The sequence below is a fragment of the Pteronotus mesoamericanus genome, unplaced genomic scaffold (assembly GCF_021234165.1).
Source record: "Pteronotus mesoamericanus isolate MK-2021 breed Mesoamerican mustached bat unplaced genomic scaffold, CSHL_Meso_final contig_69, whole genome shotgun sequence".
Lineage (NCBI taxonomy): Eukaryota > Metazoa > Chordata > Mammalia > Chiroptera > Mormoopidae > Pteronotus > Pteronotus mesoamericanus.
In genome coordinates this window covers 2206336-2223403 of record NW_026555237.1, presented here as the reverse complement: position 1 = coordinate 2223403, position 17068 = coordinate 2206336, and the positions used below count along the sequence as shown (strand labels likewise).

The window sequence follows — 17068 nt, the reverse complement described above, 5'->3', positions numbered from 1 at the left end:
GCCTTTAATGTGAGAGTGAAGGCATGAAGGAGGCTGAAGTCAAAACAGGACACCGCCCCACTAGCCAGGGGACCAGCTCTCCAGGCCTTCGTTTCCTTATTAGTTGACCAACAGGGTTAAAGTAGATGACTGAGTGTGTTATTCAACCCTTTGTTAGAATGAACACGTAAGAGGAAGTCCAGTGTATAGAATAAAGCAGATGGAAGTAGAGCTTCTTCAAGTGTGGTCCAAGACCAGCACATTCCCAGCATTGGGAGCATGTTAGAAATGTTCCCAATCTGGTCCTGCTTCAGCCCTACTAGATCCGAACCTCTACCAGTGGGGCCCAGGAATCTTATTTTAATAAGCCCTCCAAGTCTTTCTGAAACATGTTCAACTTTGAGAAGCACTGCCATAGAGTTTATATCATCCCTGAGATTCTCTTTGATCTTAAAATTCAATATCCTCAATATACTTTACACGAGGCCAGAGAATTATGAAGGTTTTTGATCATGGGATTTGGTGATCAAATTGGAGTTGGTGGAAGATGAATTTTGTGAGTGAAAGAAAACCAAACAATGGGAGAACCATTACCAGTGTGGCAGATTTCACTGTGGGTAAGGTGAGGAAGATTGGGCCTTAGAACAGGCAATTGGCAACATGAGGCCAACACCCACTAGTGAAAACTTATGAAATCAATCCTAACCTAACTTTGGGATGTAATGAAGCAAATACAGCAGATTTAATATCAAAAGAAATCTCTAATTGTCCTGTAACAAGATTACTATTAATGGTATTTTAGTAAAATATGCAGCTCATTTTTCTAGCTGATCAAGTAAATTGAGTCATTTCCATGTAACAACATAAAAGATATTGTTGGGCATAACTGACTCAAGTAGGCTTCTTTTGTGATATGTGGGAAACATCTTTAACTGTGTATATTCGCTCAAAAACACCATTAACTGTGTGTGTCTGAAAAATGTAATGAGGACAGGGTAACTTGAAGGAGAGAACAGCAACTGAGTATGGAAATGATGCTCACACACAACTGCTTCAACTTGCAGAATCTCTCATGGGTTTCTCCTTCCCCTTCTCGTAACATGTGGAGCAGTGTGACACCATTTTGCCTTTCCTGGGAATGTGGATTTCAAACCAGCACATTCACACCATTTATTCTTAATTATTTCATTCACCAAGTTTCTTCAGTGCTTCCTATGTTGTAGTCATTAGGTTTCGTGCTAGAAAAGAAAGATGAGAAAGAAAAAGAATGCCCTTAGAACCCCACAGTGGAGCTCTGGTACAAAGGAAAGGCATCTGTTCAGGTGATAACAGGGGTATGCGCAGACTGTTGAGCACAGAGAACCATGCCCAAGTCAGTTGTTAGTGGTCAGGAATGCTTGAAAGAATGCCTCTTTGAAGCTGGAATGTATATTAAATATACAAGGTTGAGAACCAAGATTGATTCGATTTATTTCTGGTTGACGACAGTGTATCCACATGCAACATCTCCAAGTTTATTTGAGGCTAAAGGAGCATTTCCTACTTTTTAGCTCTAGATGTTTTTCATTGAGAGATGTGGAAATGATTTGATAATCCATTTTGTTTTCTTTATTTTTTTAAAGGGGGTCATGGATATGCTGACATATGTTTCTATATTATCTACTTAATATGAACAATCATGTTAGGAAAAATGTTCGACAAAATCTTCTGGATTTAGAAACTCAACTACTGAAAATCATAGGTCAAATTATTGTATAGCAAAATGCCATAGCAACTTTAGACAATTCGGCTTTTGTTATCATTTCCTGTAATAAGTGGGTAGGGAATTATTTGGATGACAGGCTGATTACTTTAGGAATGGAATAATTTCCTAAATTGTAGGTCAGAATTTGACCTTTCCTTTGTATTTATTTTATTTTCAAACAGTTGAGATTTTGCTGTATACTCTCCATTTTCCTGGTCATGTAAATGAGCTTAAAGTGACTATAATTCTTCTTAATGTATTAATTTTCATAGCAATTCTTGTTGCCCTAATAAGGGCTGCTTGCTTATTCCAAGTGTAGCTTGATCTATGGTTTTTATTAATGTGTTTTACAAACTGAGCTTTGAGTATTTTGAAATCTTTTTTCTTTCCTGTATATATTCTGATCTTGAAAGGTCACTATGTTTGGAAAGGGTGAGACCGTGATTTCACCCACTGGAATGGTTTGTAATCATTTTTGTTTTAAGGAACCACAAGCTCATCTTCCAGCTGTGTACAACTTAGACCATATTAGTTGAAATTGCCATGCTTGTTAGAAATGCCCACACACAAAGTGCAACCAGATGTATCATATAGAAAAATATCCAAGCCAATTACTTTACATACAGAGAGAGGCTGTAGAAAATTAATGCAAGTAGCCCTTTTCAGTTCATCCATTTTCAAAATATTCTCTCTAAACTCTAGCAGTATGGAATGCACCTGTTTCTGGGCTTTTGTTCAAAATAATGTTTGAGCCTGAAGGAGCTGATTTGTGGCACCAAAGGTCTTTAGATAAGCAGAGGCCCAGAAAATTTCCTCAGCTCCACAATTGAACTAAATTCTCTCCCAAGTTGAGTAAGAGAAGAAGCAAAAAAAGGAACTTCTTCTCCACATAGTGCCAGGTGCAACATAAATAAAGCAGCAAGTTGCTGTAAGTCTTTCCTAAGATAATGGAATGAGGTTAGGGTTATTATCACAGAGCTCAGATATGGACAGGACTTAGTGTTGCTCTTAAAAGAATTAAATTGCAAGCTGCAGACCTAAGTATAGAACGCTGTTAAAACTTTGCAAATACCCAAGTGTTGCCCACAAGGAGACTTGCTGGCTGAGACGACTGATGGATGGGATAATGGAGCCTTTTATAGCAATATTGCTAAATCCTTCCCATCCCAGGTTGGTAGTGACTGAGAGTAGTTTAGTTCTTCAGATAGAAAATTGGTCCTCTGTGATGTGAATATCCTCTTCTCCTCCAAGCTTTCTTCCAAGATGTCTGCCTTTAAACAAATTTTTTTTAAAAATCTGTCTGAGACTTTCAGTGGCTCCTCTTACTATTGTAAGGTTTTGTCTGCTTTAATTAGAGAGTCAATCTACAGTACACAGTCACCCTGCACCCCTCAAGTGCCTGGGGTATTTGAGAAAATAATGGTTTTATGTTTTCATCTTTCTTAAGACTTCAGAGGTATCTGTTGTCATTTCCTCATAGTGGGTGTCCATAATTTGACTAAAAAAATGCCTTCTTAGTTAACAGCCTTGCAGTAGTGGTACTTTAGTTCAGCTTGGGTGGAAGTCACCTCCCTTGGAAATCGGCCTAGAGAAAGCCATTCTCACAGCAAAGGGGTATTCTTTCCTCATGGCAAAAACCTCTGTGCTTCTGCAAAGCAGGCTCCTTTTCTTGTAGCCCCTTCCCCCAATTGTTGGTCAAAGTGACCCACCAGCCATTTTACCAGGAGGGGCCTGTGGTGAGAGAGGCTCGTAAGGCTGCTGTGAGCCTGCCGCACTGGGGTGGGGGCTTGCTTGTAGAACTACCCTGTTTTTTTTTTCAATGAAGCTGCTACTTAAGAGGGGGGAAAATAGATCCAAACACTGGTTGGGAAAAATGAGATGAAGACAAATAGTATGTTAAAACCCAAACATGTATTTATAAAAGCTTTATGAGGGAAATTGGCATGCTCTGCAGATTTTTCAACCATTACTCACATCATTAGTAGCAATTAAGCTTTTCAACATTCACAGCCTTCATGAGTTCAGTCGATAGTTGTCTAAGTATAGCCGGTGATGGGGTAGAGGTGCAGGGCTGGGAGGGCAGGATCAATAGACAAAGTTAACTTTGGACTAAAGATATAAATAAGCCTGCTGTAGAAAATGACGAGCCATTTTAGCAATGACCACTCTTAACCAGAGTAAACTGTTTATACTCTTTATATGATTCGGTGGCATAAAAATTTTTACCCTCTGCCAGATCTTTAAATTACATTTATATATTGGAATATGGAATGGAATGAGGGCTACAGCACATTTGAATCGCTCAACTAAGGATTGTAGGTCCCAAGGGGATATCGTTATTCTTTTTCTCATTGTCACTCTCACCATTCTCATCATCGCCTTCACCATAGGCTCACCCACAGCGCACACGCTTGTGTGTTCTGTTTTTGTTTTCTGCATGCCCTGGCACATATATGAAAATCTGAGAATATTTTATTCTCAAAAGTAGAAAATTCACCTAAATTGTCATTTATAAGACTATTACGTATGCGTGTATATGTGACTACATACAAGTGCATGAATATATGCTTATGTTATTGTTTTTAATCTATATGAAGGAAAATTAGAACATTTAAAAATTAATGAATATTATATAAATAATAAATCAGCAATGAATTTTATTTCATAAGTGGCACATATACTTTTATATTAACCTCTAAAAAATTTATATTATCATACCTATTTTTCATTAGTACTGAAACTTTGTACTGTACGTATTTATTTTTATTCTTTTTTTAATCTATTAACTACCAGCAGTTTTGGTTTCATGTATTTTCTATTGTTTATTTTAATTTTAGAAAAATATGAGTGATTTTATTTAACTGGGAGAAATGCTTAGTTAATGACTCAATTTTATGAAGCACTATATAGGAGATATTTTTTATTTTGTTTTACATTAGTGATACCAAAATTCTGTAGCTTTCCCAACCTCTATGTAATTTTTATATAGTTTAAATAGTATCTCTTTAATAAAGTCCAGTAGTTTAGAGCTCATTTACAGAAGCCATGCGCATAGTTTTCTCTTGGGGCTTAAACATCAGCCATGGGAAGATTCACTCACCACGGCCCTTCAGCGCACTGTGTAATAGATAATCATGGACTGTTTCATCTGACACCCTCTGTCATATGGCCTTGGCAACTTCAGCAATTTTTTTTTCTTTTTTACTTGAAAGATCATTGCTTGTCACCAGTATCATCAACAAAAAGGCCAGGGTTATTTGTACTTTGCACTCTTAAAACAGAGTTATTGCCTTGTTATCCGATGAATCTCCAGAATTAATCCAGTTATGCTTTATCTGTGTGTTTCTCTGTATAGATGTCACTTTGTTGTTGTAGCTGTTAATGTTTTTTTCTTCAAAAACATGCACTTTTCTCTGGGGATACAAATTGTATCTTTCTTCATTTCTGTCTATGTTTTTGTAATTTGGGACGCTTGATACATTACCCTATTTCTGCCATAGGGATGAAAAACCACAGTATTTAAAAGTCAGGGTTGTTGATTGTAGCTCTGGTCCCACAATGTACATTTTTATGAGATTGTCAATGAAATCATGAACGAGGTTATTTGTTATTCAGGCCAAGTATAAAACCATCCAGATGAACTTTTATATAGTTGTTGCTTTAAGCTAGTCATGTATACAATCTTCCTTGAAATCTGTGGCCCAATAAAGTTTTATCATAAAGATATGGGTGGTTTATTTTAATAACCAACCCTTTTGTATGCTCTGAAAAGAGAAATTGAGTAAAATTCTAATGGTAAGCCATTTTTCTCATTCTGAGCAAAATAGTACGAAATAGGTCAATATGCTCATACCAAACTCATTCACTCATTTTAAGCTTTCAGATGCCATCTGATGATCATTTCTTTGGTGGAGTTCATGAGGGTGCAGCTAGATGACTGCTGCTCACAAGATTTGAGGTGAACAGCCTAGGAAATAGGCATTTCTTTGAGGCAGTTGAGGAAACAAAGCCCTTCAACGTTTTTATTTCTCTACCAGAATCAAATTTTCAGGCTTCTTGAGGAAACAACTTGAAAATACCCCTGAAATTTCTACAAGATGTTGCATTTTCTTTTTACATGCCCACAGCAGTGTGTCACAGAACAGTGTGAGCTTACAAAGCTGGTTATGGAATCTTGCAGCAGGGTGCCAGATCACTCAAGGCTGCTTGACACATGTATCTAGCTTATTCTGAGTGAAAAGGAAAGGAAATGTGGTTGTTCTTGAGGGCGTGAAGAAAATTAGGAAGTTTTTTTTTGCTTTGCTTTCTCTCTGTCCAGTGGCTTCTCTCAGGAGACCCTGGCTCACCGTGAAACTAGAATAGCTCGGTTTCCTGTTTGGCAAGCCTCATCCAGTGTAATGGAAGAAAATGACTGTCTTCTAATGCAGTTGAACACTTGGTTGATGCTTTGTTTGTGTAAGTGAACTCACTTAGTGAAGTGCTGTCCTTGCTATAGGCACCATTGATGTGTTATTTGACCGGTGTTGTGGAGAGGGTCTCTAAACACACATTTGTTCCAATGAGTGTGGCTATAAACACCCACTAGTAGAAACTAGGGTATTGTAAAGCCTAATCTCTCCACACATTATTTTTGCATGAGGATATTTTTAATATGTTCACTGACTATGCCTATATGCTTTGAAATTTTTGTCCTGTATATTGCCATGTTATTGCTTACAAACAAATAAGATAATGCTGGCCAGGCAGAAAGAGGGTAATAGATGATGCTTGCTTGCTGTTCACACAAAAGCCCACTACAGGAGCCATCTTTAAGTAACAAGCCCACGTGCTTTCTTGCAGCTCCTTCAAATGAATGCTATGAGTCTTATTGTTTTAAAAAATTATTATCATTGAAGTCTGCCATTCGCTTCCAACTCTAAAAGGAAAAATCAGTAACTTGTCCTTAACAGACATTCTTCACCCAGAATATGCCTGTTGCACAACATTGCATAACACCAAGGGGGAGACAGGTTAGCATGCACTGAAAGGATTATTTAAGAGTGTATGCCAGTGATGCTATGTTAAACCGTTGTTGGGTAATTGTAGCATTAGATGCATTTATTTCTACATTAAGCAGAGCTACTTTCGTTTCAGAAGGCCAGCTCTAGAAGGTAAGCTAGAACCTGCCAGTGAGGAGCTAGAGCATTCACAGGGCTTGAGCTGTGCACCAGAGTGTACATGTCCAGTATCTGATTTGGGCATGAGGCAGTCAGCAGAGGACCTGCTGACCAAAGTGTTTAGCCAGGAGGACTGAGCATTTCTCTATAGGATACAATTAACTTAGGTAAAAATGCCATTTCCTAGTCACTAAGGCAAAAGGTCTTATCTCATAACCAACTCAAGTAGCTGTTAGCTTTCAGGTTTATTCTTTTGATAAGCATGTCTATTCCCTATTTGGCTACCATCTGTGGACTGGAGGAGACCTGTACTTGGCTAACAGTGGCTAGTTTCAGCTAATCTTGGTTCAAAATTTAACTGTCAATATTTAGGAACAGGGGGATCAGTTTATATCATATCCTCCTGTTAAACTATAATATGTAATTATCAAAAACATTCACCACCACGGCTAACTTTCATATATGCACCCCATGAACCTTTCTTCTTTTCTGAATTACTGTAGGAAATTTTTATTTACTTGGCATCAAATTCTTGTTTGCTCTGTATACATGGATACAGACTGGTATCTGATATCACGGTTTGCCAAACCTCATTAAGAACATTTAGAAAGGTTGATCTCTCCATTTCTAGCCATTCTAAAGTCATAATCAGTAAGATGATTCAGTATTTGGGGCTCATGAGAGCAATGAGATGTCTGCTTTCTCAAACTTAAGAACATTGCTCTTGATTTTTCTAAATTTCACAGAATTTGCCAAATGTTTCTAAGTCAATCTGTAGGAATCCAAGTGATTCCCTTCTTGTGATTATTTTGCATTTCCCCTTGTAGCCCAGCTCCCGACCCTCGGCACCCAGCGGCCGGCACTCAGTGTCAGTGGAGGTGCAGATGCAGCGCCAGCGACAGGAGGAGCGCGAGAGCTTCCAGCAGGCCCAGCGCCAGTACAGCTCTCTGCCTCGGTGAGTGCTCACGTCCACGCTGCCCTTGAGAACCTTCCCTGGCCCTTCCACCTCCACACAGTGGCCAGAGAGGAGCTGGGTGATGGTGGGTCATTGCCTGGCTTAGAGGCCATCTTACTATGTAGCAGGAGGCTAGAAAGAAAGACGGCTCCGGAGATGCCTACATTATCACTCAGAAACTCCCTAATGGAAAGCGAGTACATGGCAGATGAGACTGGGGCTTAGTGCTGAACCCAGGTTATAGTATCAGTTCTGCTGCCTCCCATGTGGCCATGGACAAGAGAGCTTCATTACCTGAAAATGGAAAGATAACTCTGGTTTTGCTTAGTTCATAGGGTAACTAGAGTAATTGGTACTTTGTACATCTACAGCTCTGTAGGAGGCTGGGGTGTATGCTCCATGCTCCGTCCTTAGGTGACCTCCTTGCTCCCTAACCTCTCTCTCTTGCTGTGCTGCCTGCTCTGTTTGCTTGCATTGATCCTCAGAGGATTCCAGGTATCGTCCCCCTTGAGCTGACAGCCACACCAGAGGGTGTATCTCCTGGGCTCCCCATGTGGAGGTCCCTCTGCTCTGCGGTGCTCTGTCAGTCCTGAAAAGCGTTCAGGTGACTGGGCCTCACACATGGAATAATAACCACTTTTCCATCCGAGTATTTTCTCCATACATAGGACAAAATAAAAGTATTTTAAAATACTTGGTTTTCCAAAATTCCCAAAACAAGTCACTCTGCTAATCACAGTTCTCATAGACATTTGTTTTTCTACTTCAAACCAGATGACAGAAACATTTTGGGTAGAAAAAAAAAATCTACTTACCATATTTTTATCAACTGTTTCAAATTTGAGCAGAACAACTTTTATTTGGTGGGGGGGGTTGGCAAAATTTATCTATAGATTTAACTGACATATAAAAGTGATCTTGATTCAAGTTTCAATAAAAATGAGTCACTTTAAATATTCAGCAGTCGCTATAATAACCATGAAGGACTTGACCACACTGACCTGGGCCACCGAGGGCATGTGGCTGTGTGAGGAACTATACCGGGATGAGCACGGTTACGATGGTCACTGGTTCATTCAGTTGTTCTTTTTTCAGTTCATAAAATTTTATGTCCTTGGAGGAATAAATTATTGTTTTCTTTTACACAGAATTGTCTTTTCTTTTAAATAAGAAGATAACTCGTGGTTATTTAGCTCATTCTAGGTAAGTGTCATTGAAGTGTAGGCCTGGACACAGCCTGGAGATCATCTTGTCTTACAAGGAAACAGCTCTAAAAGGTTAAGCAACTTTCTCAAGGTCACACAGCTGGTATGAATTCTGCCAGAATTCAAACCCAAACCTGCCCATGCCCTTTAGAACCATTATTTTATATGGTTCGTTACTACCAAGAGCTTTGTTACCAGGTTTTGAATATTGACAGATGTGAGTGTAAAGTCCCCCTCTGTGCTCTAGTGCCCTTAGCATTTGGAAGGAGGCCACTGTATGAGTCAGCCCAGTGTATCAGCAGCTGGACGCCTTGGAGATTATACATATGGCTTCTTCCACGTGAGTGCCCTTCTCCCAGCCTATTGGCTTGCAGTCATCAGAGAGATGAGCATGATAACGTGGGTGAACTGACACACCAGGCATGGCCCTGCTGCCACAGCCATATAGGGACCCATAGCACATCATGGCCCCTGTGAATGGCTACAAGTATGTTATGGGACTATGATCTTAGTCTGTTGGCAAATTGTTTTGCGTTGTATATTTTAATTTGATGGAAAGTATTCATAAGAAATGGAGGAAGAATATGATAAAGGGGAGTGAGTTGACATGCACAGGAATAGGAAGGGAAGTGGTGGAGAGATGGTGGCCAGAAGGCCTGGAAGGGCAGATGCCCTGACGAGAGAGGGGCAAGGATCCTAAGCCTTGGGAAGAAGACGGAGATCAATGTTTCCACGGAGTTTCTCCTGATGACATTCCATAGGAGTTCAATGTTCCAAAAAAGTCCTTTTCTCCTGCATGCCTCCCCCTTCTTCGCTCTCTACCATCCTTTTCCATACCTCTCTCTGCCTCCCTTCCTCTTGCTCCTTCCTCCTGAAGCACCTGTAGAAGAATTCTATTGGTACTACTGGTGTTGCTCAGTGTTTCCCTAAATAACTGAAACTCTCCCTCTGGGGAATTGTTACCCCCTTATTATTAGCCATTTTATTCTTGGCAGATATGAAAAACACAGAAAACCCAAAGTTTTAGAGTTGTGTATATTTAGACAAGTGGGGCTGGTGAGGCTTTCTTCTTTTAGAGACTAATTTCTCCATGTGAACCTCCCATGTGTGCAGACAATTAGGCCTGTGGAGGCCTGCGCCCAGCTTGACTCCCAGCAGAGCGGCTGCACTGCGCAGCATACTGTGTGCAGCACCTGAAGGGAGGTAAAGAAACCACACAGGAGGGCACAGGAGGACAGTGACAGCCTGCATGAGCTCTAGTTCAGTCCACGTCCCTGATGTCTGATATTCTTCAGAGACATGTGACCTCTGCTTGTTGGATGTTGACAATTAGCAATGTTTTATCTAAACAAGTTTGTATGGCATTTGATACCAAAAAGAGTTCACACACAAAAAATAGTTCAGTTGCCAAGTAGAGCATAAAATAAAACAAATGGTCAAGACTTTGTCTCAGTCACGCTAGATAAGATGGTTTGAATTAGAGGGATGTATGTGAGCCAGAGTGGCTTGAAATTCTTATTGCAGTTAAGGAAGGCTATAGGCAGAATTCCAGCTTCATTTTGAAATGTCAGTAGGAAACATTAGCCAGGTGGTAACACTAGTTCTGAAGGAAAAGGGGACCGGGGTGTCCCCACACTCAATTCTCAATCAGACTAAGATTTCTTTTTTATTTTTTAAATTCCTAAATTAGTTTTTTTATTCCTTTTTTACTTTCTTTTTTTTAAATCCATTTTTAGTCCTAAATTAGTTCCTTTATTTATTATCCAAAAGACAACTCTGAAACTGAGACGTATGTTCAGTCATAGTCACTGACAGACTTAAGATCCTTTAATAGTTCTTTTAAATGTTCCTGCTGTCTCCCCATTTCTTTTTCATCTTTCCCCCTCCCCTGGGTTCACTGTGTTGGTGTCTCACTCCTCTGCTTTGTATGTGTCAGTTCTCTGCTTTCTTCACACACTGACATGGTCTCCCCATCATGCCCATTTATTATGTCTTGAGCTGCTTGTCTACTTGTTAGCCTTGGTCTTTATGTCTTTTTTCATCCTCCTGTATCCTCCTCACCTCAGCAGTTCTCCTCCAGCAGTTGGTCTTTGCTCTGAGTCCTCTGCACTGTGATGGCCTTCAGACCACATCGGAGATCGTTGTAATCACTCAGAGGTAGTTACTGACAAACCAGCGTATGTGCTTTCAGTGGATTCAGAAATTTCTAGTGGCCTCATTCTAAGACCAGACAAACTTGCATGTTTGTTATAAGGGAAGTCAGTGAAAGGAGATTAATGTTTTCTTGCTGCCACTGTTACTGTGGCCATTAGCCTCTCGTGGCACAGCCAAGAGCTTCTGTCTCATCTCTGTGGAGCAATGTGGACTTGCCCCTGCTTAGGGAGGGTTTCAGTTATTCTCTAGTGCCTGTCTCTCCTTCTTGTCTCTACCCAGTTTCTCTGACCGAGGAAGAGAAAGCTGATGGTATTTTTTTATTTTTTCTATGGCCAGAAAGATGCCCCCAAAACCCAGAGCCTACCCTTTGAGGGAAAAGGACTCCTCCAACACCCAGTAGACAACCGTTTACTCTCTGCCACACTTTCCAAGCATTTTACATGAGTTATTTATTTCTGCCCCATAACCCTATGAGGTTACGTATTATACCTGTTTCACAGGCAAGGCAAGTTGGACCCAGAAAACATAACCCTCCCAGCATCCACCAGCTGGCAGGTGGCAGATTCCAGACTTGTATCCGTGTCTGTCTTGATCCTAAGCCACCCTCCCACTGTGTCTAGTGTCTGGGGTACTACTTTCCTAGTACAGGAAACTCTTCCTGTCTGCTGCGCTCTTGCATTTCTGTGATCTGCTTACTTCCTGTGTCTTAATCAAGAGCTATGGATACCACTAGCTTCCTTACCAAGGGCTGGAGGGGGTGTGTGTGTGTGTGTACATGTAGATGTACTTTCCTCAGGAGATCTGCTTCCTTCTCTCTATACTAACTAATTTGAAGAAAATTTTAGCTAAAAGAAATTCTCCCACATCATTATAGTTTCCATCCCTATCAAGGCTTTAGTGAAGTCTCAATATTCCTGGAATGATTTAAAATTCAACTTATGGTGCATGACTTCGATAGTGCTTTCCAGAGTTGGGGAGTTGGGGATGAAGAGGGTTAGTGGGTGTCAGCAGGCCAACGATGAAAAAGAGGTGAAATGTCTGCAGCCTATTTCCAGTTATCTTTAGATTGATAACTAACTCATGAAGAATTCCCACTTTCATTGCTCTAACATCAGTAACAAGTTCATTGTTTTAATTAAAGTTTCATGATTAATGTCAAATCTCTGGTTTCATGCTGGCACTTTCTATCATTCCTGTCTTTGGGCAGATTAATTTATGACTTTTTAAGTGAAGATAATCAGTGCTTTAGGCAAATAAACTATCCCATCAAATGTAAGGAAACTTGTGGGGGCTGATTGTACAAATGGTCTGATCCCCCTTAAAACGAAACCAGATAGATAGACTGTAGCCTGCTCAGTTAATCATCGTCATATCCAGAGATGAAAATATCCTAGAATACATTTTAGGCCATACAGAAAATGGACAGGTTTCATCCCAAACCATATTGATGGCACCGCCAAATGTTCAGAAATGTCCATCGCTTCATGCCTGTGGGAGACACAGCAACTGCGTAGACCCTGCTTCTCCTCTGCAGGGGCCCTTTTGAACATTCCATTATGTGTGCGCTGATGCAAAAGGCTGAGCAATACATACTGTCACCAAATGGTTTTCTTATTGATAAATGGAGCAATAGATTTTGTTTTATTACTCAATTCTCTTTCCGTCTCTTCCATTTTCAAGGCTAAAAATTAGAGCATGTCTTCCTTTCTAGCACAAAATTGTTTTACTTTATCATAGCCAATTTTACTGTAAATTCATAAAAGCATCTAGAGACTTGATAGTAAATTAAAGATGTTTCAAAACAATAATGTTTCCTGAAAATGATGTGCAACTTGATTGCACAAATGATGAGAATTTGAAATCTCTGTGTGGCTGATTTATTCCCCTCGCCTGTGCAGACCAAGAGGGAGTTTGGTAAGCTGTCCTGGCCTTTGGGGAGGGGACAGTGTGCAGGAAAAGTATGCTTGCTCTGGCAGACTTCAGGTCTGCAGTCGTGACGAGCATGAGTTCTGAGGAGAGTCAGGTGCTGACATACACAACTCAGAGCTGGGCTGTAAGGGACTGCCTGTTGCATTTTTAACTATAAAGGAGTCTAAACTTAAATCTTTCATAACTGAACTCATCGTAATCCATTACATGTACTTCCTATTAGCCAGCGTCTTTGGCATCCTGGTGGCAGCTGTGTAAAATATTTGCTCTGCTTGTTTGAATTCAATTGTAATGTTCTGAAGCAAGCAATTATTGCTGGGTTAGCTGCTGCCATATCTCTAATCCTCCTCTATGGCATCTTGCCAATGTGTCTAAATTGCAGAAGATGTATGTTACCCTGAACAGAGCACCAGCACCTCCCCAGACACGGAAGAAGAACCCTACTTCTGAGCAGCTGAGTCTGTTTGTTCTCTGTCCTGTTTAGCCCTTGCTGTTCAGTTGTCTAAGGCTTGCGCTTGCTGAGGGCAGTCATGTGCTCTTTCTCCAGCCCCGTCACTGTGTCTGGCACATGAGTGAAGCACAGTACTATTTGTTGCAATATTGAAAGGCGTATTCCCCTATCACACCTTCTCTCCTCTTTTTTCTCTCCCCTCCTCCCAATCTCACACTGACCTTTGGGCTTTGCTTCCTAGGCAAAGCCGGAAAAACGCCAGCTCTGTCTCCCAGGATTCTTGGGAGCAGAACTACTCACCTGGGGAAGGCTTCCAGAGTGCCAAGGAGAACCCCAGGTACTCCAGCTACCAAGGCTCCAGAAACGGCTACCTGGGTGGGCATGGTTTCAATGCCAGGGTGATGCTGGAGACCCAGGAACTCCTCCGCCAGGAACAGAGACGGAAAGAGCAACAGATGAAGAAGCAGCCCCCTCCCGAGGGGCTCAACAACTATGACTCGTATAAGAAAGTCCAGGACCCCAGTTACACTCCTCCTAAGGGGCCCTTCCGGCAAGATGTGCCCCCCTCCCCTTCTCAGGTCGCTAGACTGAACAGACTCCAGACTCCGGAGAAAGGGAGACCCTTCTATTCCTGAGAAGAGCGGATGCTTCATTCATGCAATAAAGGACATTTTCCTAAGAAGACTTAGGAATGTATTTTGGGAGTTTTTTAAAAAACTCCATGGTACTATGGGATATTTCTGTTGTTGGTATCAGTGCCTTTAAGCAGCATGGGCAAAGAGATGGTAGGCCTTATTCTCTTTGCCATACATCTCAAGTGTGTTTCATGGGAGGATTTCCCACCATCTGACAATCATCTGCTTGAAGCATTCATATGCCCTGCATCTCTCTGGAGGACCAGGGATTCTGGGCCCAACTCAAGGCAGGTTTGTGGCTTTGTGTTATAGCTCCATTCAACTAGTGGTGACCAGCTATCTTGAGGCCGAGGTAATGCTGATTTCTTTTTATTCCCTTGAAGTTTTCTGAGATGTGAGGCAACATCTCAGTTTCTGGTGGATGAAAGTGGGTGACATACTCCAGAAATTGGGGCTTTATGGTACTTCACAGCACAGTCACTTATAATTGGTATGTTTTCCCTTTTCATTCTCAGCTCCTTGTAACAGAAAAGTTCCTTCATGTTATAAAGCAGCTAAGCCATGTTTCTACACTGTCTGGTTAATCATGGGGCCCGTTTTGTAACTGCCTTATAACTCAAAAATCACCAATAAAAAGATCGTTCTAGTCTGAGATTATAAATACACTTGTCCGGTCATGTTCCTAACACATGTGTTGAGTCACCATAGATCTGGGTAGGGAAGGTGGGAGACAGGAGGGACCCCTGGTGGGAAGGGATTGGCATCTGGCCTGCCCACCGGCCCTATGTATGTCACGATGTGGAAGGTGGTAGCTAAGGAAATACTCCCAGGATGAGCTTCTGGCCCAATACATCCCGGTAATTATTTTCATTAGTTTTTGATTGACAGGTTGGCAGGAAGGGCATAGAGTGGCGTAAAGATAGGTCAGTCATTCGGAGATTGTAAAAACTCATCTGCTTTCTACCACTCCTCAAGTGGATTGGAATTGACATGTGTCTAGTGCGTCCACTTGCTGTGTCTCTGCCTGGTGATGCCTTCCTTGCTACTGAGTAATTCTGGCAGGAAACAGAAAAGACAAATAAGAGAAAACCTATCATATGTCACACAGAGAACAGTCTGATGTCCCCAAACAGTGGTGGCAAAAATGCTTCTCCTGTCAATATTTTAATGCATATGTGGGTCATGAGGACCTCGGTTGCCCTCGTGTTTTCATCTGTTGGTCTCAACATCATGTATCGTAAACCATGGCCAGGTTGCTAAAGTGCCTGCAAATCCCGAAGTGAAAACACTTGAGATCAAAGCTCAGCATACCATGTATTAACAAGAAAAGAAAAGAAAAAACAACATGTATTGCTATGCCTATTTTTTTTTTTACTGGCACATTGTATTTTGTGTCCACTTGTTTTTAGAAAATGTGTGAAGTGTCCATACACATACTTATGTCTCTTTTGCATTTCTGTGTAACAGTTCTATTCATTCATAACGTGCGGTGACGCTTCAGTGGTTGTACCAATGTAAACATGGTGACCTTCAATGGCAGGGCTCTCTCTCACAGCCTGCCCTGAGCTGTGAGAAACAGCTTTCTCTGTACATATGAGACTTATAATAAAAGGCATATTTCTTCCTGTTGTTGGTGGTGTCTGTAGTATTCTTATGGAAACTCTCCTAGCTGGATTTTTTTTTTAAGTATATTAGCAGATGTGGGTTATTTTTTCACATTTTGTGGAAGTCGAAAGTTTCCTCATGTCTGTCTGTGCAAACACAGAAATGGGTGATTGATTGCCTATTTGAACACCTGAGGAAAGAGGGGACAGGAAAGGGGGACCTTCTGAATGAGTCCCGTGAAAGGCCCAGGCTGCCAAAAGAAGCCTGGGGAGTTCTGAATTGAAGGAGCCAATACACTAGAATTAACTGGAAATAAAAAAAAAAAAGACAGAAAACTACATGAATGTTTCTATTATTGCCCTTTGCTCCCTTTGGATCATTTGAGCAGGCAAATGTTTGGATTGAATTCTATCTAGCCTTGAATATGGTGGCAAAAATGCTTCTCATGTCAATATTTTAATGCATATGTGGGTCATGAGGACCTCGGTTGCCCTCATGTTTTCATCTGTTGGTCTCAACATCATGTATCGTAAACCATGGCCAGGTTGCTAAAGTGCCTGCAAATCCCGAAGTGAAAACGCTTGACATCAAAGCTCAGCATACCATGTATTAACAAGAAATAATACATGGGTGAGCCCAGAGAAATGTCCAGATTCTAGTTTACTTCTAATGCTAACCTGGCTCTTATTTCCCAAATTATGAAAGAAGGCTTTGCAAAATCTTGCAGATGGACAGTCATTAGTATTTGCATGGTACTTTGATGGTATGAAGAGCAGTACATCCTTCATGTATGTCTTTATGCACAAATATCGACGTGGTTCCCTCCCAAAGAGCAAACTTTGCCAAAACCTGTCAAAAATGTCTTTCTTTTGGAGTGCCTCCCATCAGCTGGGTGTCATAGCAGCCCTCATCCTGTCATTAAATCCAAATTCTATCACCTTAGGGTTCTAATAAGAGATGTATAGCAAGCCAAGTAAATAATATGTCTTTGTTTCTTATATGCATGCAAGGTATATAAAGCTAAAAAGGAAGATGGGCAGATTTGTTACTTTTCTAACTGAGCAGGAAGACCATTGCAAATGACAAAACTTGCAGGTTATTTATCTTAACTGACAGTGAGAAATAGAGCAGGAAAGGTAATATTGAATGTTGTGGGGACCCAAATCACAAAGGAATTTGTAGATTAAAACTGACTATTTGAGCCATACTGAGAAGCAGGAATAGATATGGGTCAGCATAAAAGTAAGAATATGCT

General features: G+C 40.9%; 1 protein-coding gene across 15 annotated transcripts in view; it reads left to right on the top strand.

The window, feature by feature from the left end:
• The window catches only part of PARD3 (par-3 family cell polarity regulator), a 686226-nt gene extending 670410 nt beyond the window's left edge, over window positions 1–15816 (top strand). For all 15 annotated transcript variants that reach the window (XM_054582303.1, XM_054582310.1, XM_054582307.1 and 12 more), the window contains 2 exons: window positions 7707–7834; window positions 13815–15816. In XM_054582303.1, coding sequence (XP_054438278.1) covers window positions 7707–7834; window positions 13815–14208 — 522 coding nt within the window. In that variant the 3' untranslated portion in view covers window positions 14209–15816. The remainder of the gene's footprint in view (window positions 1–7706; window positions 7835–13814) is intronic.
• Window positions 15817–17068: the final 1252 nt, after the last annotated feature.